At 46.3% G+C, this 26,946-nt stretch overlaps 1 protein-coding gene and 1 long non-coding RNA gene across 2 annotated transcripts; one reads left to right on the forward strand and one right to left on the reverse strand.

Moving 5' to 3' along the window:
- Positions 1 to 441: 441 nt before the first annotated feature.
- On the reverse strand, positions 442 to 26,946 carry Prox2 (prospero homeobox 2). The gene is made up of 6 exons (XM_031356508.1): positions 26,813 to 26,946; positions 22,199 to 22,902; positions 9,084 to 10,507; positions 3,890 to 3,997; positions 1,967 to 2,161; positions 442 to 1,582 (listed from the first exon to the last, which is right to left on the reverse strand). Exons 3-6 carry the CDS (start codon positions 10,332 to 10,334, stop codon positions 1,397 to 1,399), a joined length of 1,740 nt encoding a protein of 579 aa, XP_031212368.1. The 5' UTR covers positions 10,335 to 10,507; positions 22,199 to 22,902; positions 26,813 to 26,946; the 3' UTR covers positions 442 to 1,396.
- Positions 699 to 2,376, forward strand: LOC116080219. The gene is made up of 2 exons (XR_004114357.1): positions 699 to 807; positions 1,497 to 2,376. It is a non-coding gene; the product is annotated as an uncharacterized LOC116080219 (long non-coding RNA).

Genomic DNA, 26,946 nt, shown 5'->3' on the forward strand with positions numbered 1-26,946 from the left:
ACACCACCACCCATCAAGTCACGAAGGTAGAGGAGCTAGGTGTAGAACTTGTTCTAGGTTGATGGCAGGGAAGGGAGCTACTGTAGGCACAGTTGCTCCTCATTTAGCACTGTGAAGCCTGAAGTATACTGCACCCTGCCCACCTTCAGCAGTGCTTACAGGCTTGGTTCTGACTAGAAGATACAGTTGTTCCGCTTTATGGGTGCCTTGCCTAGGTGCTCAGTGTCTGTCACAATTGTGTTGGACCCGAGGGGGGAAATACGGATGTCATTTGGTCATCTGTGCAAGTTCAGTCACAGACTGCAACCATTTTGGAGTAGGAAAATCTCCATTTCTGCCTTTGTCCTGGCCCTGCCCATTCATGGCCTGTGAGCCCTGTAGAATGTATATATGCTAGCCTCAGTTTCCTCCACAGGTTAAACAAGGCCCCTTCTGGCTTTCTCATCGTGAAGTTCCATTTTTATTTATATTTTTGTATGCACAGGCAACTGATGCACCGGTACAGAGGTCAAATAGAACTGTTAGGACTGTTAGCTGACCCAGTGTTCCAGCAGACAGATGCGAGCCACAGCAATGCCAACCGCAGTTCTTTAGGAAGTTTGCTGAAGCCATCAGTGAATGTCTTGGATGATGAAACACTACTGAGTGCCAACCTGGTCAGATGGCAGTGCCACTCTGTGGGCACCCTGTTGGTATGGATTTTTCCTGTCGCGGAGATCCTGAGTGGCAGCGTGAGTCCAGCGTACACAGCCATTGGTCCCTCCACAGTCCTGACTGATCCCGCACCCTGGTGTAAGGATCAACAAGGTACCACAGTTCAAAATTTCTTGGTTTTTTGTTTTTGTTTTTGTTTTTTTGTTTTTCAAAGTAGAGTTTCTCTGTGTTTCCGTGGCTGTCCTGGAACTCACTCTGTAGACCTCCAACTCACATACCCACCTACCTCTGCCCCTCCAGTGCAGGGATTAAACCTGTTTACCACCACCACTTGGCTATGAATCTCCTTCCAGACTTACAGAAATAGCAGGAAATTATCAGTGTCACAGCACTTAATAACTTTTAAGTCTTCTGATTCCAAGCTTGTCTTCTTTTCCTGGCAGACTACAAACATACTGATAGATTCTGTTGATGCACTGTGGTTAGGGCTAAGTCTCTGATGATTCTGGACAAGAAAAATGGCAGTTGCACCTATGGGAGGGTCTCCTCTTGTGCTCTTATGTGACTACAGCTAAACTATCATTTATGACAAAACTTGGGCCACCCTGGGCCTATCTACTCATCTTGTTTGATCTTTGTTGTTGTAGCCAAGGCTGTCCCTAAGTTCCTGATCCCCTGCCTCAACCTCTCACCTTGGAATCCCAGGCTTGCGCCATCATACTTGCCCTCATTTTGTTTGATCTCAACTCAGAAACAGTCCTGGGGGATAGCTGGATGATTTGAGTATCTCTGGGATGTCACTGTCCAGTTTTGAAATAATTTTGTAAATGGGTTTCTTCCAGGAAGGATCTGAGTCTCTCCCTGTGACGACAGCCCTGAAGAACTCCTGCAATGTCAAGGTGGCAATTTCCAAGAAGCAGTCTGGGACCTGCAGCCCCCAAGACACCCCCAAGAAAAGGAAGAAATGAGGCTGGAAGAGCTGGCACCACGGAGAGCCACTGGCTGCTGCTGCCTGCTGCTGGTTCAGAGAATCCCTGCCCTGCTGCCCTGGGTTCTGCAGCCCAAGACTGTCCCCTAGTGAAACCACAGACCTTAAGTGACCATCTAGGGAGACAGTCTTGGGAGCGGGTATTAGAGTCCTTCAGGACTTGTCGGTTTCACCACCTGGGTGGTTTAACGACTGTAGGAGACCTGAGCTTTCTTTTCCTTAGACCTGTTATAAGAAAGGCTGTCCTCAAGCTTATGACTGCCATCTGCCAACCATTCTGAGAACACACATCTTAGATCTTGAGGGACCCAGCACATGTCTTACCTCAAAGTCATTCCCCTTGTTATAGTGTGTGTTGAGAACTCGAAAAAGCTCCGAGTCTCGGAGGACGGCCAGCGCTTGGGCATTCGTGACGCCGTCTGAAAGCGCTTGCCGGGCATACTTCTCCATCTGGATATAATAAAATTCACGGAAGTTGCTGAACCACTTGATCATCTGGGAGGTGATGCAGCGGTTGAACTGTGGGAACAAAGGGTTCATCAAGTCAGACATTTGCCTCGGGGTGCTCAGAGTCAGAACTGTCAGTGTCCACTTCAGTCTGAGAATAATGAGAATTGGCCTCAAACACTAACCATTTTTCCTTCAGAAAAAGAAGCCACAAGTACTGGCCAATCCTGTGCAGTTAAACCAAAAAATCCAGTGTTTGCTGGAAAATAGATGTTATGTCTACAAAAGACTTTTAGACTTTTGTTCATGTGTCTAAGCATGACTTTTGGTAACTGGCCAAGGGGGATGGATGGTAAGGATGTTGGTCAGGGAGCAGTCTCCTGACAACTGGAGTTTCAAAACGAATGGAAATGGGAATCAGTATTTACTGTGGGGATCCCAGAGACTTGTCTGAGGTGTGCCCAAAGGGTTAAGTGCCCTTACCTCACAACTTAGAGTAGTGGTCTCAGAAACTGCCTGTGGGTACATGCAGGGTTTGGTTCTAGCATTGAGTGTGATTTCCCTTACAGTTGCACTTGATCTGTATGTATTTCCACTCAGTTTTGAGACACAGCAGTCTGGATGTAAGTTTGATGATGTCTTATATTGAGTAGGGATCAAACCCATGTCTTTCTGCATACTAGACACGTGCTGTGCCGCTGTGCTTCAGCCTTAGCCCTTCATTTTATGTATTTCCGTACCCTTTCCCCTTTCCCCTACTCCCACCCCCTCTCTCTTTCTTTCTTTTTTTCCCTACTCAGGATTTCTCTGCATCGCCCTGGTTGTCCTGGAACCTACTCTGTAGAGCAGGCTGGCTTTGAACTCAGAGATCTGCCTGCCTCTGCCTACTGAGTGTTGGGATTAAAGGCGTGTGCCACCACCACCTGGTTCACATTCTTTTTCTTAAAAAAAAAAAAAATTGGACTGAGCCTATAGGTGGTAGAGCTCTTGCCTACTATGCTCAAGGCTCTGGGTTCAACCCTCAGTTTTTTTATTTTTTTAAAGATTTATTTTTATGTGTATGAGTAATCTTGTATGTATGTATGTGTAGCACATGCATGTAGTGCCTACAAAGGCCAGAAGAGGGCATAAGATCCCCTGGACTGGAGTTAGAGATGGTTGTAAGCTGCCATGTGGGTGCTAGGAACCATATCTGGGTTCTCCCCAGAAGCAGCAGCAAGTGCTCTTAACCACTGAGCCATCTCTCTAGCCTCGTCCATCCCAGGAGCAGCAAGTGCTATACCTCTAACCTCCTTCATTCTTTCATAAGGATTCCACCAAAAAGTAATTCCTAGGCCAGAGTCCACTTGCTGCCATCACTTTCCTCCTCTCCCTGAACTTCCCATTTACTTCTGGGATTGTCAACTGCCCAAAGGCCTAAGCATTCTGAAACTCACTCTTTCTTAGGGCAAGGAGATCCCAAGGTTTTTTTTTTTTTTTCAGGCAGTCTTTTTTTTTTTTTTTTTCTTTTTTTGTGTTTTTGAGACAGGGTTTCTCTGTGTAGCCCTGGCTGTCCTGGAACTCACTCTGTAGACCAGGCTGGCCTCAAACTCAGAAATCCACCTGCCTCTGCCTCCCAAGTGCTGGGATTAAAGGCTTGCGCCACCACCGCCTGGCTTCAGGCAGTCTTAGAGCTGGAGAATGCATCTGCTCCATCAGTAACAGGAAGGGCATATGAAGACCTAGGACTGCCTCACACTGGGCACAACACACAGCAACTGAGGAGCTAGACAGAGGCTGCAGGGCAGTGGGAGACTTTACCTGAACGTCAGGGAAATAAGCTTTCAGGAGGCTGGAGCTGGGGTACCGTGTGAAGAAAAACATGAGTTTGGCCTTCTTCAGGTGACCAGGGCTCAGGCCTTCCTGGATGTGTTTTAATGTCAAGGAAAAGAGTGTTTTTAAAGCACGAGCTTGCATCCTGTGCCAGTGACATCTCCACAAACATGGGGAGCATTTCTGCAAGACATGCACCAAGTACCAGCCCTACAAAGCGACATTATATAAGAAGCAGAGATTCTCCCTCTGCCCAAGGGAAGCAGCCGTTATGACAGGAAGCAGTGTGGTTCTGGGGGGGGGGGGGGGGGGGGAGTAGCCTAAGGCCTTCCACTAGAACTGCCAAGGAGGCTGTGTTGAGGCCTGCTGAGCCTGCTGTTAGGAGAGGCGAGCATTTTGAATGGGAAACAGTAAAAGGGGGAAGTGATCCAGTCTAAGCCAATTTTGTCATTACAATAAAATCATGAGGTTTAGTTTTTAAAAGTTTTATGCTCTGTGGTGATGCACACCTATAATCCCAGTAATTAGGAGGTAGAGGCAGGCAGATCAGAAGTTCAAGGGCACCTAGACATTGGAATTCATGAGACCCTGTCTCCAAAAAAAGTTAATAAAATATAACCAGTTCATGAAATAATTTTACCAGATTACCCAGGTAATGGTTGCCTGCTCCCTGTGGGTTCCATCTTAGTTTTTTTCTTGACTGACTGGGGCATTTGCTGTCATTCCTCTCTCTGGAAGCTGATGAGAAGCCAGCAGCCATCCCATCGTTCTGTATCTTGGTGTGCAAAAGTCACACCTTGGGGCTTGCATGGCACTGGTGCAGCTTCTGTAGCCTGGGTGCTTTTTCAGACTGGGCTAGAAGTCAGCTCTGCCACAGACAAGTCACTTGGAAACTTCAGGTAGAGACTTTGTTCCACCTCAGTATTCTATAAATAAGAGAGAAGTGGCCTCGTGACCTCCATTCTGGCCCTGGGAGGTGTGAGCCAGCAGACATCTAGCCAGACAGCTATCAGGTCCCATCATGCTCCTGCTCTCTTGGGAAGTCTGTGCCCTGGGCTATATCACCATACCCGGCACATGGCAGAGCTCCCCTTTATCTGCTGAGCCACAGCTTCAAAGTTGGGGCCCCTACCTTTCCTTACAGAATTAGGTTTTGCTCAGCCAGAGCTCACAGGCTCCCTGTACAAACCTCTATTGTGACATTAGACTCTACTACAGGTGTTGTCTCCTCCACTTAGACTGCGAGCTCCCTGAGGGCAAGGCCATGATCTTAATCTCTGCATGCTCCACTGGAACATAGTAGATGTTCAATAAATGCACATTAAAGGAGTGAGTGGATGGTCAACACTAAATCAGATATGCATATGGAAAGTTATACTTCAGGCCACCCCTTCCCTTAAAGACAGATTTGCTTCCTTTTAACTCCAGCAGGAGTTCTGTGGGGCTGTCCCTATTGCATGTAAATGTCTAGAGTAAGCAGGGATGGTTCTAAGGAACATTTCACAGAGCAACCTTGGCTATCACATGCATTCATTGGAGCTGTAGGACAGTGGCCCCAGTAAGAAAATCCACTGAAAATCCACTGGCTCAGGTGACTAGTCTGTTTTGTGGAAGACCCTGCCCCCTGCCCCCTGTCCCCTGCCCCCTGTCCCTTTGGTTCATAAAAACTGTGAAAGTCTAGATTTGGGAACCCAAATTTCCTAAGTTAGGGTACCGATTTGGCCACCTGTTAGCTGTGTGAGCTGAGCAAATCACTTAACTTCTCTGGGGCTTCTTTCTAAAATTCGGTGTAGTGGTTAAAACTTGGGCTGGGCAGTGGTGGCCCTTAGGAGGCAGAGTTAGGTGTATCTCTGTGAGTTCAAAGCCAGTCTGATCTACAAGTTACAGGACAAGCCTGGCAAGTTACAGGACAGCCAGGGCTACACAAAGACAAGCACTGTCTCAAACATACAAACAAAAAACCCCTTGTGCTTGGCCACCAGATTCTGGGTTTGAAACGTGCATCCTCATTTGCCTGTTTTGTGACCTTGGACAAGTCACAAGGGACTCCTTGTCCCTGCCTCTCAGATACCTGCTTCTCAGCCATAGCCCTTATCTGAGACACTGGGCCAAATGGAGTTGAGTTCAAAATTTTCTGTTGTTTTATAAAGGGCTAATGTGGCCATGCGGGCTAAATGGGAGAAAGTTTATAAATAGCCTCCAGTAGGTTGCACCACCAAAAATATTCGTATTGATCTTAGAGCTTTTAGAGTATGGTATGGTGTGATGGTAGACGTGTTTGTGAGCCACTAAACACTGCCATCATCATCATCCTTCCTGGCTGCTAGGGATGCATGGGGCTATGCACACTTCTACTTCCTGTGGCTTTCATGGCCCATAGAAAGCAAAGTGCATCTGACAGGCAGCAGTATTCAGGGAAGGAATAGTTGGAACCATGCCTGGGCTAGGGCTATTTTAGGATAGGCCCCCAAGCCTGAAGCTCATCCTCTCTCACCAGGCAGGGAAAGCATACATAGGTGCCTACAAATGCTGGCAAATCGACAGCTGTGAGCATTGAAGCTCTCTCGTTGAGTCAGAAACTCAGCATTTCTGCTAGGCCAGTTAGCCAGCAAGCTCTCAAGCAGGACTGACCTGACTTGTCATTGGGTTCCAGGCATGTGCAGCTGTGCCTGGCTTTGGTATGTGGGTGCTGGAGATTCCAACTTAGGCCCCCACGTTTGAGGAGTGAACACTCTTACCCAGAGAGCCATCTACCCAGTCCCAAGAAATTCGTCTTCATAAGGAGGATCTTTCAATAGAGAGTCTAAGACAGCAGTATCCCTACCAAAGGACCACACAGGTAGATTTCCTTTACCCAGTCTGTATACAGGATAGTCTTAATCCCATAGAGGGAATGGTGGAGAATAAAGTGATTTTTTAGCTTTGCTTTTAGGGTTTCCTAGCCTTCCAGGGAAGCCTGCGCTTTAGGGTGTTCGGGCTACTGCTCTAAACCAGCAGGGGATGCTGATAGCACTTAAGAAACAATAGCTGGCGCTGGCCCCCAGGGCTTAGAGCCTTGTAGCCGCCGCAAGGCACACAGGTTGGTTTACATCTGAACTTCAGCGGTCTGAATCTGAAGGCAGGGCTTCACGCAGCCAGTGAGAAGCTCTCAACCCACAGCTTGTTTTTTTTTTTTTTAAAAAAAAAAAGCCAACATCCAAAGTATGCTGTCAGGTACACTAATTCTAAAAGATGCTGGTTGGAAGGTTCTTTAGCTCTTAAGAGTTTGGGCTGTCTATAGTCTCTTGAAGCTTCACCTCTGACTTGAACACAGTAAAGGCACAGAACTGTGAGAAGTCTCACAGTTAAGAAACTAACCAAGTGGGGCTGGAGAGATGGCTCAGCAGTTAAGACTGACTGCTCTTCCAGAGGTCATGAGTTCAAATCCCAGCTCACAACCATCCATAATAAGATCTGACACCCTCTTCTGATGTGTCTGAAAACAGCTACAGTGTACTTACATATAATAAATAAATCTTTGGACCAGAGAGAGTGTGGCTGGCTGGATAGAGTGGTCCTGGAGTCCAATTGCCAGCAACCACATGATGGCTCACAACCATCTGTACAGCTACAGTGTACTCATATACATAAAATAAATAAATCTTTAAAAAAAAGAAAGAAAAGAAACTAACCAAGTTGCATACTTTTCTAATTTATTTTCCAGGAGGGTGGTGATTGGGGCACGCCCTTAACTCCAGCACTCATACTCTGAGTTTGAGGCCAGCTTGGTCTATAGAGTTCCAGAAGTACAAGGACTATACATAGAAACCTTGTCTTGAAAAAGAACAAGCCGGGCGGTGGTGGCACACGCCTTTAATCCCAGCACTCGGGAGGCAGAGGCAGGCAGATTTCTGAGTTCCAGGCCAGCCTGGTCTACAGAGTGAGTTCCAGGACAGCCAGGACTACACAGAGAAACCCTGTCTTGAAAAACAAAAACAAACAAACAAACAAACAAACCAACAAAAACCCCCCACCATGCTGAGGATTCCTAAGGAGAACACTAAGTGGGAGTTGGGGTGTGATAGAGCACAACTTTAATTCTGGCATTTGAGAGGCAGAAGCAGGTGGATCTTTATGAGTTTGAGGCCAGCCTGGTCTACAGATTGAGATCTGGGATATCCAGAGGTACTGTCATGGTGGAAAAAAATAAAAAGGAAGAAGAAAGGTGGGGGAAAGCTACAAGCCAGCTTAGGTTGCTTGGGGTCCCCATGGGAAGGCTTTCATGTGCCCAGCCTTCAGCTCCTGCTAGCTGCAGGCCCTCCCCCCTCTCCTTTTTTTGTTTTCAGAGACAGGGTTGCTCTGCATATTCCTGGTTGTCCTGGAACTCACTCTGTAGATCAAGCTGTCCTCAAACTCTGCCTGCCTCTGCCTCCTAAGTGCTGGTGGGATCAAAGGTGTACGCCACCACCCCACCTGAAGGCTTCCCACCCTTCCAGCTGCTTTGGGGGGGGGTTGTCAACTCTGAGGGAAATTACCCATCAGCCCTTGGTTCTTGGTCCCTTATGTATTCATCATGACTACCAGGACTGTGCAGACTGAGGATGATGAGGTTGGGAGGTTATACCTCAGATGAGGTGGCTCCTTTGACCTCTGCCTAGGAGAATGGGGAGTTGGTAGCCCAATTATATAGAGTTCTTCCTTCCATGGGTTATTTCTCTTATTTTTGGAAGCCCATTTGAGTTTAAAGTAAGCAAAACAAAACCCAAAGGAGCAAGTCAATTACAGGAGACTCTGATGGTCATAAAGTATATGAATCTTCCTGAGATACTTCAATCCTAGGATACAGTTTCCACCTGGTTATGAAATGAATAGGCTTTGAGGCATGAGGAAGGAAGGCCATAAGTATATTAAGTAGAACCTAAAATGTCAGGCATCGTAGCTCATGCTTCTAAGCCCACCACTTTGGGGGGGTTGTAATAGAATTGCCAAGATTCCCAAGGTCAGCTGGAGTACATAGTTCCTGGCCAACCTAGTCTAAAGAGTGAGACCCCCGTTAACAAACCGAACCAAACAAACCAACAAAAGCACGGAGAAATTAAAGCTAGTCCCTGCATCACTTCGATATTCCTACTCTCTCCTCACATTCTGGTTTCCTGTTTCTCTGGGTGGGGACCATGACACATCCATGACCAGTAAAGGATATGTGGATGGAGGAGAAAGGAAGTGAGTCAGCCACGCCCTGCAGCACACTCTGCTCCATCTTCACAGGCGGTAGGAGAGGCCGGCTTTCCAGGTGGACAGGGGTGAGAGACAGAGGGAGCTGCTGCTGGCTCAGCCCCCACGGTCGCTGGGCAGACTCTGGGGAGGTATGACTTTGGAAAGATGCATCCTGAGGAGGACTGCCAGTCCAATGGCCATTGGGCCCACGACCCAGAAGCTGCCTAAGAACCTGATTTTCCCAGATGTGGGAAGGTACAGTTGTCAAGGGACAATTTGGTAGGGGACTCTGATATGATCTGGGGACTCCTCTTGGAGAGACAGGACACATAGGAGAATCTAGAGGCCTAGCCAGGGTTGAATTGCCCAAGGGAACCCCAGCTTGTGGCTGGACCTTTCTGGGCAGGGTGGCAAGAGCAAGTGGGTCCTTATAGGCACTTCCCCCTGGAGGTGAAGGCTGGCTTGGGCCCTCTGATGCTAGTCCCTGGCAGCTAGGTCCCTGCGTGAGACAGCCCTGTGGATCAAGCAGCACCTGTTGTAATACTGAGTCCACAGCCTGGGACACGGCCATGCTCAGTTCTTTCCTCAGAGTCTCCACCAAAGCCCGTGGGCCAGAAGGACAGAGCAGAGGCTCCTCTGACTGCTGTCGGACCTCAGCTGCTCCGGGCTTTACTGCTCCACAAACGTCCTTGCTAGAACTCTGGTGAGGTTTGCTCTGCTTTGCTCTCGGGCAGTTTCTTTGCTCAGTACCTCCTGGGCTCTGCCCCGGTGCTCTGGGCTCAGCAGCCTGTAGGACGTGCTCCTGCAAATGCCTTAGCTGTTGCTTCAGGAGATGAAGCTGTTCTTTCACCCGGGTCCCACCCTTCTTAGGCCCTCGATCCCAGGCAGGTCTAGATTTCGGGGGACCCTGGTGCATGGGAAGGCTCTGTTTTCTCTTCCGCTCCCTGGCCTTTTCTGGACAGAGTGAGCTTTCCCTGACTCTGCCTGACACCAACGAACTAGGAGAGAGACACATGCTTCGGACAATGGTCTCTACTCTGGCCCTCTTTGCCTGGATGTGCTCGTCCCAAAACCAATCGGCATCGGTGAGGCTGGAGCTGGGCCGCAGACCACTAGGAAGGAAGTCTCCGCCCACCTCTGTGGTGGGCGGGCTTCTCTCCTGTTCCATGCAGATTTCTTCTGCCAGGTGGGTGCAGGTCTGAGTCTGAGGAGAAAGCAAGACAGCAGGTGGATCCATCTCCTGCTTCTCCCGGATGCTCACGCAGAGCTCCCAGAAGGAGCCCAGGGCCTTTGAGCAGCAGGAGGTGGGCCAGACCGTGCTGAAGGGTCTTCACACACAGAAGGGTGAGAATCAGCTGCTTCTGGGATTCAGGAAGACCAGAGCGATGGAGCCTCTAGGACTTCAGACTCCTGAAACCAAAGACAAGAAGAAAACTGTAGATATCAATTAGAGCTATGCTTTTCAACTTGAATAGGCAAAGGAATCGCCTCGGGAGCTTGGTAAAGTACAGGTTTCAATTCAGCCAGTCGGGAACAGGGCAGAGAGATTCTGCATTCCCAACTAGCTACCCCATCATTTCATTGGGGCCTCACTATGAGAAGCTTCCAGAAGAGAACCTTTTGGGGAAGAATATCTGTTGAGGCAGAATAATAAATAATAATATAGCAGGGTGTGGTGGTGCATACATTTAATCCCAGCCCTTATGAGTGAGAGGCAGATGGATCTCTGAGTTGGAGGCCAGTCTGGGCTACATAATGAGTTCCAGGACAGCCAGAGAGCACCACATAGGGAGACCCTGCATCAAAAGACGACAGATGATGATGGAGCCAACTGAACAGCTTATGCAACATCCTCGGGCTCTGAGTCATGGAGGGGTTGCTTGGCTACACCATTCATACACAACTGGTAAGTGGCATGTTGAAGTCAAACTAAACCTGGTTAGATCCGGTATGAGTGAGAGCAACAGAGTCACCTGGGTACTCTTTTAAAATAGCAAAGTCCATTGGTTTTGTTAGAATAAATAGGACCCTGGTAGTGGGCCAGGAACTCCCCACCCCAGACTGGGTCTTATGTAGCCCAAGGTAACCTTGAACTTACTATGTAGCTCAGAGTGAACCTGAACTTCTTTAAAAAAAAAAAAAAGATCTATTTATTATAATCTAAGAACATTGTAGCTGCCTTCAGACACACCAGAAGAGGGCGTCAGGTCCCATTGCAGATGGTTGTGAGCCACCATGTCACCATGTGGTTGCTGGGATTTGAACTAAAGACCTTCAGAAGAGCAGTCAGTGCTCTTAACCACTGAGCCCATCCCTCCAGCCCCAAACCTGAACTTCCAGTCCCCCACCTCTACCTCCTGCATGCAGAGATTACATGTGTGCACTCTACCAATTGAGCTATAGCCCCAGATTTGTTTGGGTTTTGAAACAGTGTCTCCCTGTGTAGCCCATGCTGGCCTTGACCTGGAAACCTGCTGTGTCAGGTGCCCAAGTAGTGAGAGCTACCACACACCTGAACCCAAGAATCTTATTTGAGAGTCACTGGTATTTTACTGCAGTGCTGCCCTGTATCCTTGAAACCCGGTGATGCACTGCTAGTTTAACTGTCTATTCGGCAGCTACTTACAGAACACCTACTAGGGTCAGGCCTCTGCAGTGGAAGGGCTGCAGTGATTGAGACCGGAAGTCTGCTCTCAGGAAACTGTGGGGCTAGGAGGGGAAGCAGCAACCTGTCCTGAGGTTCTGAGGCCTGCTATGAAGAATCAGGTAAAGAGCGGAAACTGGGAGAAGATATAAGAAGGGAGCTGTTTTTAGGAAAAGCCGCTTGGGGAGTGTTCTACCCACCCAGAGTCTGCCAAGGAGGTTTCTAACAGAGGCAGGACAGATGAGAGCACAAAGCTCTCAGAACTGCCAAGCTGTCCTCTGTGGCAACTCACTGTGTCTCACGCCAGTCTTGACTCTGGATTATTTTCCCACTTTTGCAGACAAGTAAACTTGGGCTTTGTGATGTCAAGAGCAGCTCCTAGTTACCCGAATCTCCTGTCCCCGAGCCGCACTGCAGCTGCCTCTGATTGGTTTCCCTGTCCATTAAGCACATTCACCATTTTCTACAGATGAATGAATTTCCCTTCCTACAGGCCCTTGTTATAGCCCCTCTTGAACCAAATACTGGTGGAAGGGACTGAAGGTGTCAGCAGCCAAGTGCTCGGCATACAAGTATGAGGACCCTCAGCAGCCACAGAAAACCCAGTTATGGTGGTGTGTACCTGTAATCCCACCAATGGGGAGGCAGAGATGGGAGGATTTGGAGGGCCTGGCTGGGCAGCCAGTTTAGCTGAATCAGTGAGCTCCAAGTTCAATAAGAAACACACACACTAGCGACAGCAGAGAGCCGACTTATTTCTGCCTCCTATTACCTTGAGGCTTGCTCTTCTGTTGTTTGTAGGCCTGCCAGTGATATCTGCCCTTGGCTTCAGCCTCCACCAGGGCTTCCGGAAGACCGGCAGAGACACACAAGTTCCCCAGGCTCTGCAAGGGAGCAGAGAGCAGTGCCAGCTGCAGTGCCACTGTAGGGAATATACCACTGAGAGAAAGTTGGGATCATGGGTCAGAGTAACTAGAGGGGTTTCATTTTGAATAAGACATTTGTAAGTTACTAAAATAAAGAGCTAAGTACGGTAGCTCAAGCCTTTAGTCCCACTGTGTAGTGAGTTCCAGGTTATCCAGGGGCTACACAGTAAGACCCTGTCTCAATATATATATATATTTGGGGTTTTTTTTGGTTTTTTGAGACAGGGTTTCTCTGTGTAGCCCTAGCTGTCCTGGAATTCACTCTGTAGACCAGGCTGGCCTTGAACTCAGAAATCCACCTGCCTCTGCCTCCCAAGTGCTGGGATTAAAGGCATGCGCCACCACTGCCCGGCTTCAAAAATATTTTTAATTGAAAAAATTAAAGATTTATTTATATATGTGAGTACACCACCACTGTCTTCAGACACACCAGAAGAGGGCATCAGATCCCATTACAGATGGTTGTGAGCCACCATGTGTTTGGTGGGAATTGAACTCAGGACCTCTTGCAAGAGCAGTCATTGCTCTTAACCGATGAGCCATCTCTCCAGCCCTAATATAAAAAGTAAAAATAGCCAGGTGTGGTGGCGCACATCTTTGATCCCAGCACTCAGGAGGCAGAGGCTGGCAGTTCTCTGTGAGTTTGAAGCCACTCTGGCCTACAGAGCAAGTACTAGGACAGCCAGAGCTATACAGAGAAACTGTTCAAAAAAATGAATAAAATAAAATATAGATGACAAATTGAAAAATTAATACAAACTGAAAACTTCGTTATTGTTACATTTGTGATAATAATGGTTTGCCCCTGTTGAAGAGAGAAATGTTCCTTAACTTCTTGTGATAATTTGACAATCTGACTATAACTATTCTAATGTATATATGAAAAATATTTTAAACATTTACCTTTCTTTCTAGTTATGTATCTGTACATGTTACATTTGTGCATGAGTGCATATATGCTTGTGTGTGTATTTGTGAAAAGGTGTGTGCTCCTCTGAGTGCATGCACATGCATGTGTATTCACGCACAGATCAGGAGCAGGCTTTTGACCTCCTGGAGCTAGGATTACAGGCAGTTATGAGCCTGCCTTATATAGTTGTTAAGAACTGAGCTCTGCCCCTCTGCAAGAGGAGCAAGCCACTGAGCCATCTCTCAAATCCCTAAAATAATAATTTTTACTTTAAGTGTATGAGTACTGGCTAGAGTCACCTTCTTGGGCAGTGAGAAGAAGATGAACTCTCTCTTTCAGATGTGGCCTGAATGTCTTAGCTCACCCTCGAGGCACATGGAAGGATGTCATGTGGTCAGGCATGTGTTGTAAGTTCCCTTGTGGTTGATGCTTTCTCAGTGACATTAGCCATGACGTCAATTTTCTAAAACGTGGGTCTGCTTATGTCTGTCCATGGCATCAAAGCTTCCCCGGCTCCCTGTGAACGTGGTTCCAGAGTGCTGGCCTGAGCAGTCACATCTGTCACCCTCCTTGCCTTTGCGTGGATGGGTCCTTCTGCCTCTACTCTTTCCCCTGGCCTTTTAGAAACTTACAGCACAAATCTCATCTCTGAAAACATCAACTCTCCTTCATATAGGTTGGGAGCTCCCTCTTTGCGGCCTCCAGAAGGGCCTGATTGCCAATTTTTGTCAAATGGATGTTGGCTAACCAGCTGAGCACATTGTTCTGTGGACTTGATTTTATCAATCTCTTCTACTTCTCAGTTGTGGCTCTGCCAAATCGTCATTTTCAGCATTTATAGATTCAGTCCCTTGGATTGAAATATTCCTTTTAAGAAAGCATCTGCTGGGCAGTGGTGGCGCACGCCTTTGATCCCAGCACTTAGGAGTCAGAGGCAGGCAGATTTCGGAGTTTGAGGCCGGTCTGGTCTACAGAGTGAGTTCCAGGACAGCCAGGGCTACACAAAGAAACCGTGTCTCGAAAACAAAACAAAACAAAACAAAACAAAAAAGAAGGCATCTGACAGGGCCTAGAGAGATAGAGAGATAATTCAGGAATTGAGAGCCCTGCTCTTGCAAAGGACCTGAGTTTGGTTCCTGGCACCCATATCAGCTGGCTCACACCTATAATGTCAGCTCCAAAGAGATTTAATGTCTCTGGCTTCCATGGGAACCTGTACTCATGGGCACATAACCACAAACATGGTCTTATATGCATACACATGCATTTGTGTGCATAGGCACCCAGTTAGAAATAATAAAAATTTAAAAAGCAGGGCTGGAGAGATGGCGCAGTGGTTAAGAGCACTGATTGCTCTTCCCAGAGGACCTGAGTTCAATTCCTGGTAACCACATGGAATGGAATCCAACCTGAAATGGAATCCAACACTCTCTTCCGGTGTGTCTGAAGACAGCAACAGTGTACTCATATACATAAAATAAATAAATCTTTAAGAAAAGTTTTAAAAAGCATCCAAGGCCTGGAGAGGAGGTTCACACTGGCAATCCTAGTCCTTGGGACATGGAGGCAGGAAGTAAGGAGCTAGAGTCTACCCTGAGGTATCAGTGAGTCTGAAGGCAGTCTGGACTACAAGAGACCCTGATAAATTGCATCTGTATTGAACATGCAAAGTTTTCTCTTGTTATTATTCCCCAAACAGTACAGTTTAACAACTCTTCATATGGTGTTCATATTGTTCTAGAACTGTAAGTAATCTGGTAGCGGGGGTGGGAGGTGTGGAGCCAGTCCCCCTCAGACACCAAAGGACCACTGTGCTTTATTTCAGCTCCCTTAAGCATCTAGCCCAGACCCCTGTGCATGAAACAAAGCAAGCCTTTAGTCTTAACATGTAGGAGGCAGAGGCAGGCCATCCTGGTCTACATAGTGAGTACCAAGCTAGCCCAGGCCTATATATGAGACCCTGTCTCTAAAGAAATATTTAATTAAAAAAAAATTGAAAATAGATGACTTGGAAAATTAGCAGAACGATGAAGACAGGTAAATGGAGACACTAAGCAGACACACACACACACACACACACACACACACACACACACACAGCCTTTGCCAGATCTCTTTGTGGGTTACTTAAATTATTGTATCTCTTCTAAAGGTCCATATGGTCTGTGTGCCCCATAACACAGAAGTGTTAAGCTAAGAGACAGCAATACAGTGCTGGTGATTGTTTTGTGAATATGTGTGTTTTGGTTTTACTTTTTTGTTTATTTTGAGGCAGTCTCACTATGTTACTTTAGCTGGCCTGAAACTTGCGGTGTAGACCAGGTTGGCTTTGAAGTCACAGACATCCATCCACCTGCTGGGATTAAAGGAATGCACCACCACACTGAGCCACAGTGAGGGTTTTGTTTTTTAAACAAAAACATTCATTTATTTAATGGAGTGGGAGAGGAGGAGCATACAACAGCATACATATGAAAGTCAGAGACCAGCTTGCAGAATAAGATCTCTTCCACCATGTGGGTCTTGAGGATTGAACTCAGATCATCAGGTTTGGCAGTAAGTGCCCAAGGCCCGAGTAAGTTTAATGAGGCAACAAGGAACAGAGAGATACCTTGAGGCTGAAAACTGGAAATCCAGTTAGACTCCATATGGTCAGATGTCCAGAAGTGTTTACAGCCACGTCTGCAGGACAGTCATGGAAACAGAAAGACTCGGAGTACTAAGAAAGCAGGGGCCTCTGTGCTGAGGCCCAGCATGCTGCCCTGAGCCTCTGTCCTGGTGAGCAGGGCCTAAGCACGGATGTTCTTTGTTTGAAAATTAACTAGCAGTGCTCCCATATGCAGTGACACGAGCAGCGATGTAACAGCTACAGCCTCAGAAGCAGCTTCATCACTCTCCTGAGATTCGGAGAGCAATGGAGGATCAGCTTACTCCACAAATACAGAAATGTATTAGGAAGAAAACCAAAACCCTGCAATGCTGTCTCTCAGGAAATCACTGTGACCATTGTGGTATGCATAGCTTTCTCCCAAACTACTTACCCTGTGTGCATAGAACTTTACATAGTTTCTTACAATAGTGTCATTTTGAAAATCAAAATAGTATTACAGATAAATTCTGTAGTCTCCTTTTTCCTCTTTCACGCCCATTAACATCAGTTTCAACACTATGAAAGATGACAGTAATTATAGGTATTAATTATATATGATGTTAAATGTTATTATAATTTAAAGTTCTCTCTTAGTCACATGTAATGGCCCATACCTTTATGGCAGGAGAATCTTTGCGAGTTCAAGGACAGCCTGGTCTACTTAGTGAGTTTCAGGACAGCAAGGACTACATTAGGAGACTCTATCTTGAAAATAAAACAGTTCTCTCTTGGTAGCTGAACTCCTTTCTGTCTTTTGCTAGCATTGTAGTACAATGTGTATTTTGGTATCAATACACAATAAGTGTTAAAGGCGTGGGCCTCGCAGCCACTTACCTAGCTGTGAGAACCCTGTGTGTCTTACAACTTTCTCAGTTGTCTGCTGGGGAAACCAGAACATCTGAGAATTGTTTAAGGATCCTGTGACCTAATACTGGCTAGTTTTAGAACAGCTCCCAACCCGTACTGATTACACGGAACTGTTGACTATGCTATTATGAATAATACAAGCATTAGCATTCACACATGTATCCTTGAGAATTTATATTTATGGATTTGTTTGAGGCAGTGCCTCGCTATGTAGCCCTGGCTGGCTTCCCAAGTAATGGGACTAAAGTCCTGAGCCACCATGCCCACATTTAATTTTTTTTTATTTTTAAATTTATTTATTTTATTTTATGGACCTGAGTGGTTTTTTTCTGTGGACCATATACCTGCCTGGTGCCTATGGAGGTCAAAAGAGGCCAGTAGATCCTGTGGAACTGCAGTTACAGGTGTATGTGAGCTGCTATGTGTGAGTGTGTTGGAAATCAAACCCAGGTCTTCACAAGAAAGGTAAGTGCTCTTAAGTGCTGAGCGCTCTCTCTGGCCCCTCTATTTACTAATTTTGATACATTTCTAGAAGTAGCAATACTGTACCAAAAACTAAATATCTATCTATTAAACTTTTATACTTTTTACCAGACTGCCCCCTAGAAATATATCAGCTGACCAAGAGGGACAGAGGAGTGGGGGGGAAACTTTTAGCACCTTCACTCTGTCCCATGGTTGAAATTTTATAACAATGTCTTTGTGTGTTTGTTACTTGTGATTAAATGCACGTGTGTGTGTGTGTGTGTGTGTGTGTGTGTGTGTGTGTGTGTGTGTACTTCTAGTTAGCTCTCAGTTTACTCTGTTAATATATCTCTATCAAAGAACCTGCCACGGCTACTTCCTCAGCAATGCAACTGACATTGACATTTAAATCTTTGTCACTTTGCTGGGTGAAATTTTAAGGCAAGGAATCCTGAGTGAATATGTATTGTTGACATGGGCACAGCCATGCCAAAGACCCCAATGCCTCAGCCCCAGGGGAGTGGCAAAGCCTTCCCTGGGTAAACCTCAAGGGGATGGCAAAGCTTGCTCTGGAGTGCAAATGTTGACAGTATGTGCAGAAAATTCCACAGTCACTTCCTCCTCCCAGAGGTTCACAGACTGCTTGGTCCAAGATTAGCCAAACCTTCCCCTTGCTCAGCTGTGTACCATAAGCCCGCCTCCTTGTTTATCTCTGTGTAGTGACCTGCCCTCTTCATTGAGCTGATCGCAGTGACCCCACCTCTCTGTTTAGATGGACTGGATAAGCATGCTAAGTTTCTGGGGATGCTGCAGCGTCTCCATCCAAGAGCTCAGTTCTAAGTTTGACATTTCTTCACTCCCTTGCTGCCAATCTTGGGCAATCTTGGAAGCTGTGTACACGTACAGCACAAATTATCTCATTAATTGTGTTTCTTTTACTTTTATTAACCTTTATCATATATTTTTTAGGTAAATATGCTACATATATGAAAAAAACTTGGGACTGGTGAGTAGTTCTATACTTAAAAAAAGCTTACTGTCCAGCCGGGCAGTGGTGGCGCACGCCTTTAATCCCAGCACTTAGGAGGCAGGTGGATTTCTGAGTTCGAGGCCAGCCTGGTCTACAGAGTGAGTTCCAAGACAGCCAGGGCTACACAGAGAAACTCTGTCTCAAAAAATCAAAGAAAAAAAACAACAACAACAAAAAAGAGCTTACTGCTCGAGCGTGAAGATCAGAGTTCATCTCCCCAGCACCCTCATAAATGCCAGGAGGGTGTGGTGTCCCACCTGTAATTCCAGGGTTCAAGAGGCAGAGATTAGATCCCTGAAGCAAGCTGGCTAACTAGACCAACCAAATCAGTTATATTACATACAGTGGATAGCAACAGAAGAAAGCAGTCAACATCAACCTATGGCTTCCACATGCACACGAACCCACACACAAACATGTACCCACATACATACAAACATGCATGCACACTGTACAGTTAGACACACACACTTGCATAAGAAACTTTAAAACACACTTTACTATAAGTGAATGATTTTATGCATACAAAGTTAAAAGAAAATTATGATGATTTCTATGAATTTATGTCAAAGATGGCCATCGCATATTAATTTAAAGCAGGGGAATGGGTTAAATTTATAAGCATGGGACCATCTACATGACACTATCTTGTGTAACCATTTAAAAATTTATATTTAAGGAGAGTTTATGTAACACTATTTTATAATAGCTTCGAGGTTAAGAAAAAATTAGATATTAAAAACACAACAAAATCTGGGCATGGGTGTTTGCATCTTTTTTTTTTTTTTTTTTTTTTTTTTTTTTTTTTTTTTTTTTTTTTTTTTTTTTTTGGTTTTTGAGACAGGGTTTCCCTGTGCAACCCTGGCTGTCCTGGAACTCACTCTGTAGACCAGGCCGGCCTCGAACTCAGAAATCCGCCTGCCTCTGCCTCCCAAGTGCTGGGATTAAAGGCGTGCGCCACCACCGCCCAGCCTTGGTGTTTGCATCTTTAATCTCAACATTCAGCAGGCTTCGTGAAGGACAGTGAGTTTGAGGCCAGCCTGGGCTAACAGTAAGTAACATCAGACCATATCTCAAAAACACACATAAAGGTTGGTAAGATGAAGCCAAGCAGTGGTAGCATACGCCTTTAATCCCAGCATTTAGGAGGCAGAGGCAGGCGGATTTCTGAGTTCGAGGCCAGCCTGGTCTACAGAGTGAGTTCCAGGACAATCAGGGCTACACAGAGAAACCCTGTCTCGAAAAACAAAAACAAAAACAAACAAACAAACAAAAGGGTTGATAAGATGGCTCAGTAGGTAAAGGTGCCTACCACCAAGTCTGAAGACGTGAGTGTGTCCCCAGGATTCAGAGTTTGGGAGGGGAGAATTAGTAAAACCGAATTTGTGAAATAGTGGGAAATGTACACAGGATTTTGTAGCTAAAAAGTGTAGAATGAAGCTGAGGTTGAATGTCAAGTAAATGATAGACAAAAGAGAGGTGGCATGCATTTTCCCAGGCAGCTGGGGCCCCTGGGCAAGCTGTGAAAAGGGACATCTGGAGTCTGCGATTTCTGCAGCTGCTCCCGTCTACTCCAGCCCAGGACCCTTCTTCTGAGAGTCTGCTCACCTTTCAGATATCCCTTCGAGCTCCCAAAACTTTGCCCAAGTTAGGGAAAGAGATGGCTGCTCAGGGGGCCAGCTCAGGCATGAGCAGCTCCTCTCAGGCTATGTCTCCCTTCTGTGGCGAGTACAGATTTGGAGTACATACTCCAACCAGGACTCGGGAACCAACTGGAAAAGCAGATGGGTTTGGGGGAGCCCTGGGGTGAAAAGCATCTTGGGTAGCCTGAGAGCTGCTGTAACTCACTCCCATGACTGTCCCAAGCTCACACACACACACACACACACACACACACACACACACACACACGCACATGCGCACACACACGAAAGCTTATTCTTGTCTCTTTGATGAAGCTCCCGCCAGCTTCCTGTTGCGACGAATTAGGATTTCCTTCTGCTCCTTCCTTCCCTTGACTCTGTTATATTTTAAGTGGTCTAGCCTTGGGTCTTGGTAGTTGCCAATTACAATTACATTCTGAGAAGTATGGAGCAAAGTGTAGCCTATGCACAAGGCAGAAGACCTCAGGACCCCTAATCCATTGGCTATTCGTTCGTCCAACTTCATTTACAGGAATGCCTTTTCTCTTCACCTACCATTTGCCTAACAAACCTCTCACCTAAATGGCCAACTACCAGGCTTAGCTAATGGTAGCTGCCAACAGAAGGCCTGCTCAGGGTAGCACATCTCAAAGTCCTGCAGTGCTTTCTGGCTATACTGAGGTGTTTTCATTCATAACCTCATCTCTCATTCTCCACAGTGAGAGGCCCTTGGCGTTGTGTTGTCCTCACTCCAAACTCTACGAGCTGATGGTAGGAATGGGGGTCATACCTCTAACCCCATTTGCACAGCCCTACCCACAGGCAGGTATGGCCCCAACTGAGAAGCCCTGGCAGCCTGAGGTGGTACTGGCTGTGAGCTTTGGAGCAATGGAGGCTCCTAGGCTTACATCAGAACGGTTAACTCTCTAGTGACCTTATGCAAGTCCTTTCTTCCTGCCTGTTTTTTGTTATTGTTTGATTTTGTCTGTAAAACAAGGTTGACAGTAGTCAGTGCCCTAAACTTGTGTCTTCTCAGGACACCATGTAGTCAGGCATGTCTAGGGCCAGGGCGGGGATTAGGTGCTCTTCCATTGCAGTCTCCGCTCTTTTTGTGATGGCTCAGAGACCAGTACTGTGGCACCCACATGATCTTAAGGAGAGGCTGATATGGCTGTTTCCAAGACTCACAAACATTGACCATCAAGAAAGAGAGAGAGAGAGAGAAAGAGAGAGAGAGAGAGAATGCCAGTTGGGGGGGAATTGCTGACACTTTATCTGGGCGGTAAGAGCACAAAAAAACAAGCATATAAAATACTAAATCTTCTATCATCTAGAATCCATAAAGGAAAATCTTAACCATCCTGTTTGTCACAGGAGGAAGAAGGGCATTACATACAGACAGACTTAGCTGGGGGAAAATGTCTGTCCTGTCTTTGGTTATTTCGCTGGAAACTGATGCAAACCCCACAGACCTTGATCGCCACCGCATGCCCCCACTTTACAGGAGCCCAGAGAGGCAGAGCAGCATGTGCAAGGTACAGACGGACGACGACGATACCTCTGGACATCAGAGATGGTTTTGTGCGGTTGTGCGGGAGTTGTACGAGAATCTGGGATAGATGTAGGGGTCTGGGCTCTGCCCTTGGGAATCGGCCCTGGAGCCGCACTTTCTTACGGTTCCATCTTTCTGAAATGGAGATGTGGTAATCAAAAAGATGGTGCGAGACCCTACGGAAAGAGGAGCTTCAATTTATCGCAGATAAATTGAGGGAGTAAACTGTCTCAGTGACTAGAATTCACTTGAAAATATTTTACCCCACAAAAATAAAGCAAATGTGATAAATAAATTAATATTTGAAAAGTTTCATAATAAGCATTCAATGATGATATAATAATAATAATAATAATAATAATAATAATAATCGCGAACTGTAGCAAGGCAAGTGGAAGCGATGCCATTACTTACTGAGTAGAAGTCCTCAGGTAGATCTGCTCTCCATTATTGTCTTCACCAGCCTTGGGCAGACAGTGCGAGGGTCAGGAAGTGATTTTGGTTTCCTTTCTTCCTCCCCAATGTAAGCCAGGTGCTGTGGCTGGGTGAGGGGAGCCTCCTGCCCCTTGTCAATGCAAGTCACTATCCGACAGACCCAACCCTACTGGGGCCCGGTGGGCTGCTTACACAGCCAACCAGCATGGGGACTTATGAATATGCAAATTGGAGCCCCCGAGCTGGTTGGCTGACCCCTGTCATTTCCCACCTCCATGGCAAATCAGGTTCTCTGAAAGCCCCGCTCAGAGGGTTTCTTGAAATGCCTTTTTTTCCATCTTTGCTAAGAATTTTCAGGGCCCTTTGAAGATTTGGAGCGTGGATTGCTCAGCTTCTCCCACTGCTCTATGTCAGCTCCTGACCTCTGCCTCCAAGTTCCGTGGTGAGACACCTCCAAAGATCATCTTTCTTCAGACCCCTCCAGCGATCTCAGGGGGTCTGAATTCTATCTAGCACCAAAATCTCGCACCTCGAATCTCAGGAAGAACAGGTTGTGAGGCCTGTCCCGGCAGTAGAAGTTGAAACACTGGCCAGTTGCTGATGGGCCTGTCTCTGATAGAGTTGAAGAGAACCGGTCTACACCCAAAACGTCACCCAGAATTTTCCATCTTCTCCACTTCAACCTGGGAAATGAAATGAATGTTGTAAAATACAGCAATGAAAATCAGTGCACAAGCTGCTAAAGATCTGCTGCTCTTCCAGAAGTGCCGGGTTCCATCCCTAAACACAACTTTAAAGCTTAAAAAAGAGAGAAAATCGCTCATCTTATCAACATGAATTAATCCTCAAAACATAATGCAGAGTGAAAAAAATCGGTCACAGGGTGGTCCAAGGACTGCGATTCCATTTCTATTACATTCAAAAGGAGCCTCTCCCCACAAAGGGTGTGGGTTTTCACTATAGATCAATCTATTTATTGTTTTAAGTTATAACTGCACATATCAATAGATGAAATCTGGGTACCATTGGTATACACAATGACCCTATACAGGCTGTAGTCCATATTTTAAAGGAGCTTAGAGTCAGAAGGACAGGCTATATAGTCCCATCCAGTAATATTCATATAGATGTGCGTGTGTGTGTGTGTAAAGGTGTGAAAGCGTGGTTCAGACCACATACACAGACTTTAGAGGACTTAAGGTGAAGAGAAAGAATGTTGTTTGTATTATTCAAGGTGAACTGACCACTGAGCTGTGTTTTCCATTCACATGGAACTAGTTAATCTTATCTAAAAATCACAAAATCTTTGTGTAGTGTGGAAGTGTAGATATTTTAAAATTTTAAATATAAAAAATTTAAAATGAAAAAATTGTGTGTATGCATATGCATGTTGAGGCTGTAATGGAAACTTGAACTCAGAACCCTGAATTCTGCTACCACTTGCTTTCATGGGTGTCTGTCCCTGTAGGCCAGTGGTTCTCAACCTGTGGGCATCCTTTGGAACTTGAACAACCCTCTCACAGGGTCACCAAAGATCACTGGAAAACAGATATTTATATTACGATTCATAGCAGTAGCAAATGCTATGTTTATAGTTATGAAGTAGCAAAAAAAATAATATGATGGTTGGGGGTCACCACAACATGAACCGCGTTAAAGGGTCACAATACTAGGAAGCTTGAGAAACACTGCTCAATGCTGTGCCCAGAGAGACTCCAAACCAGGAGAATGTCCTAGCTTATGGGATCGCACCTTGTAGACCATGGAAACTCATGGGTAAATCTCAAGGAAATCTATTTCAACCTTTATTCTCGGAGGAGGACTTTGAATGCTATCATGTACAAAGGTTTTTGTATGTATTTAAAAACATTTTCGGCAGTCCTGGGGATTAAACCTAAGGTATCATGCATGCTAGGCTTTGATAAACACTCTACCACTGAGCTATATTCTCAGTCTACTCTCTTTTCTGAGAAAGGATCCTGCTACATTGCCCAGACTGGTCTTGAATTCATAACTCTCCTACTTTGGCCTTCTTAATTCTTGGATTATAAGCATGTGTGAACATGCCCAGCCTAAGACTATAAAATCAAAGATGAATTTGGGTGATCAATAAAACTCCAGGAGATATCCTTCCCATATACCTCAATTTGAGCTTCTAAGCCTTAGAGGAGAATCTCAAAAATTAATAATAGGAACCATGAAAAAAAATTATGCAACGTGAACAGTATGGGAGGGGAGGCTGGGGTGTAACCTAGTGTCAGAACTTACTTAGCATGCTCGAAGAGCCAGCTTCAACCTGCAGTACAAAACAAAAGGATTAGGCAACTGTCTAAGAAATGTCAGCAGCAAGCTCAGCAGCTAGAGATTGACTGTCTCCTGGCTATTTTTGAATTCCTCAAAAGCATTGTGAGCATGGAAGTATGTAGTCATTTCTCAATTACTTATTGGCTAGCTTTGAGCAGACAGTTCAGAAAGAGAGTGGTTTCTTTGCTTCCTCCTGACTAGTCAATAGAAGCGACAGGTTTGTTGGGGGTTTTTTGTTTTGTTTTGTTAATTTTAGTATTTTTAATTATGTGTGTCTGTTCTGGGCAGGTGTTTGTGTGTGTGTGCGTGTGTGTGTGCGTGTGTGTGTGTGTGTGTGTGTGTGTGTGTGTGTGTGTGTGTGTGGTGTGCAGCTGCTCATGGAGCCAGAGGAGTCTGATCCCCTGGATTTGGAGATAAAAGTGGTTGTAAGCCACCACATGTGGTGCCAGGAACAGAACTCTGGATTCTCTGGAAGAGCAATGAATGCTCTTAACTACTGAGCAATCTCTCCAGCTCCAAGACAGTTCTAAGCAGGCCAGCACAGCAGCGATGCACTGCAGTGATAGAGACACACTTCTTTGGAAGGCAGCATAAAGTATCTACCTGCTCACTTTGCCAGAGGGGAATAGGAAAGGCTTCAGGAAGAGATTTAAAGGGGAACTAAAAAGCCCCTAGATAAACAGAAAGGAACAGCCCGCACAAGTATGGGAAATGAAATGGTGCAAGGGTGGGGGGAAGGTGGAAATTGGGGCAGATGGCCACAGGGAATCATGGCTAATGCTCAGCGACTGAGAAAATGAGGATGAAGCTCAGAAGCCACAAGCCAGAGTATTAGGTGCTTGGGCTAGTTGAGGAGTTCGGGCTTTCTAGACAGGCAGTAGCAACTGGAAGACTTTAAGCAGGGAAGTGGTAGGATTAACTCTGCACTATCAAAGGCTCTTTGACAGAGGTGTGAAGGCGGAGTGGAGAGAGTGAGAGTGGAGGCTTAAACCTGCCTAGGAAGCTTTGGAATGAACCAGATGAAGAGGACTACAGGACCAATACTGAGCAGCAGCTGGGAACAGATGATCTCTCTGTTTCTAATCAGGGATTCTGCCCAATGCTCCAAGATTCCAGTGCCATTGTATCCAGGGTTTGGTGAGCTGAGGCTTTGTGAAGGTTTTGAGAATCAGGTAAAATAACCCAAATAAAAGAAATCAGTGGCACTAGGTGGTTCGTTCATTTGTTCATATATTAATTTGATATTTATTCAGTTGAAGCTCATGGAATACTCATTCTGTTAGGAAGTCAGGGTTAAAGGCCTAGGGATTTAAGAGCAAGCAAATGAGGAGGGGTAAAGGTGCCATGCACTTTCCATGTAAGGCAATGGGCAGAATGGTATACCCAAAGCTGGGGAGCGGGAAGCCTGCAGGCGTTTGTACCACCTCTGCCAATGGGGTATGGCACTGAACAAAAGTTTAACCCCCATAAGATTAGTATGCCACATTCCCAGAGTTGAGCAACAAACAACTTCCGGAGTTCACGAAATGGGTGGGGAACAGTTAGCTTGGCTGGAGAGTTTGCTCAGGGGCGAGAGATCAGGAGATAAAGCACAGTGAGCTGGTTAGTAAAGTCTTACAGCTCCTTCAAGACAGTTCCTCTTGGTGTGTTGATCCAGGGCCGTAAGATTATTTTGTTGCTACTTCATAACTGTAAATTTGCTACAGTTACGAGTTGTAATGTAAGTATCCGATGTGCTAGATATCTGATACCTGATCCCGCTGAAAGGGTCGTTGGACCCTCCAAGCTTGAGAACCGCCTGTCTTGAAAGGATCCGAGAAAGTGCCCTTTACAAGTTCCAAGTACTCTAGCCTCTTGGGGCAGGGGGGAGGGGAACCAAGGAGACAGGGCAGTGCAAAGTGTATGTGTATATACTTGAGTTCCAAGCTCGAGAGGCAGTGTCACCTGCCCAAGTCCACATAAGCCTAACTGCCGGCCTGAGATTCTAGTTCTTTTTTTGTTTGTTTTCGAGACAGGGTTTCTCTGTATAGCCCTGGCTGTCCTGGAACTCACTCCGTAGACCAGGCTGGCCTCGAACTCAGAAATCCTCCTGCCTCTGCCTCCCGAGTGCTAGGATTTTCTTAGCCAATGCCCTCTCTTCCTAGAGTGCAGAGGCAGAAAGGTCGGGAGCTTGGGGGTTGGGGACAGCAGAAAACGACGCCAAACAGAACTAGCTCTGAGGAAAGGTAGAGTGGGCTTGAACTCGGGGGCGCTCCGGTGGCCGGTTGGTTGTCCTCGAAGAATACTAACCCAAGCTGGCCCGCTCTTGACAGCATCCCAGATGCCCCGCGCTGGGACCGCTCATCATACTAGCCCTGCACACACAGCCCGGCACCCAACACGGTTAGTGGTTCGCTCCGCACACCCCTCGCTGCTCGGCTGGT

The sequence above is a fragment of the Mastomys coucha genome, unplaced genomic scaffold (assembly GCF_008632895.1).
Source record: "Mastomys coucha isolate ucsf_1 unplaced genomic scaffold, UCSF_Mcou_1 pScaffold6, whole genome shotgun sequence".
Taxonomy (NCBI): domain Eukaryota; kingdom Metazoa; phylum Chordata; class Mammalia; order Rodentia; family Muridae; genus Mastomys; species Mastomys coucha.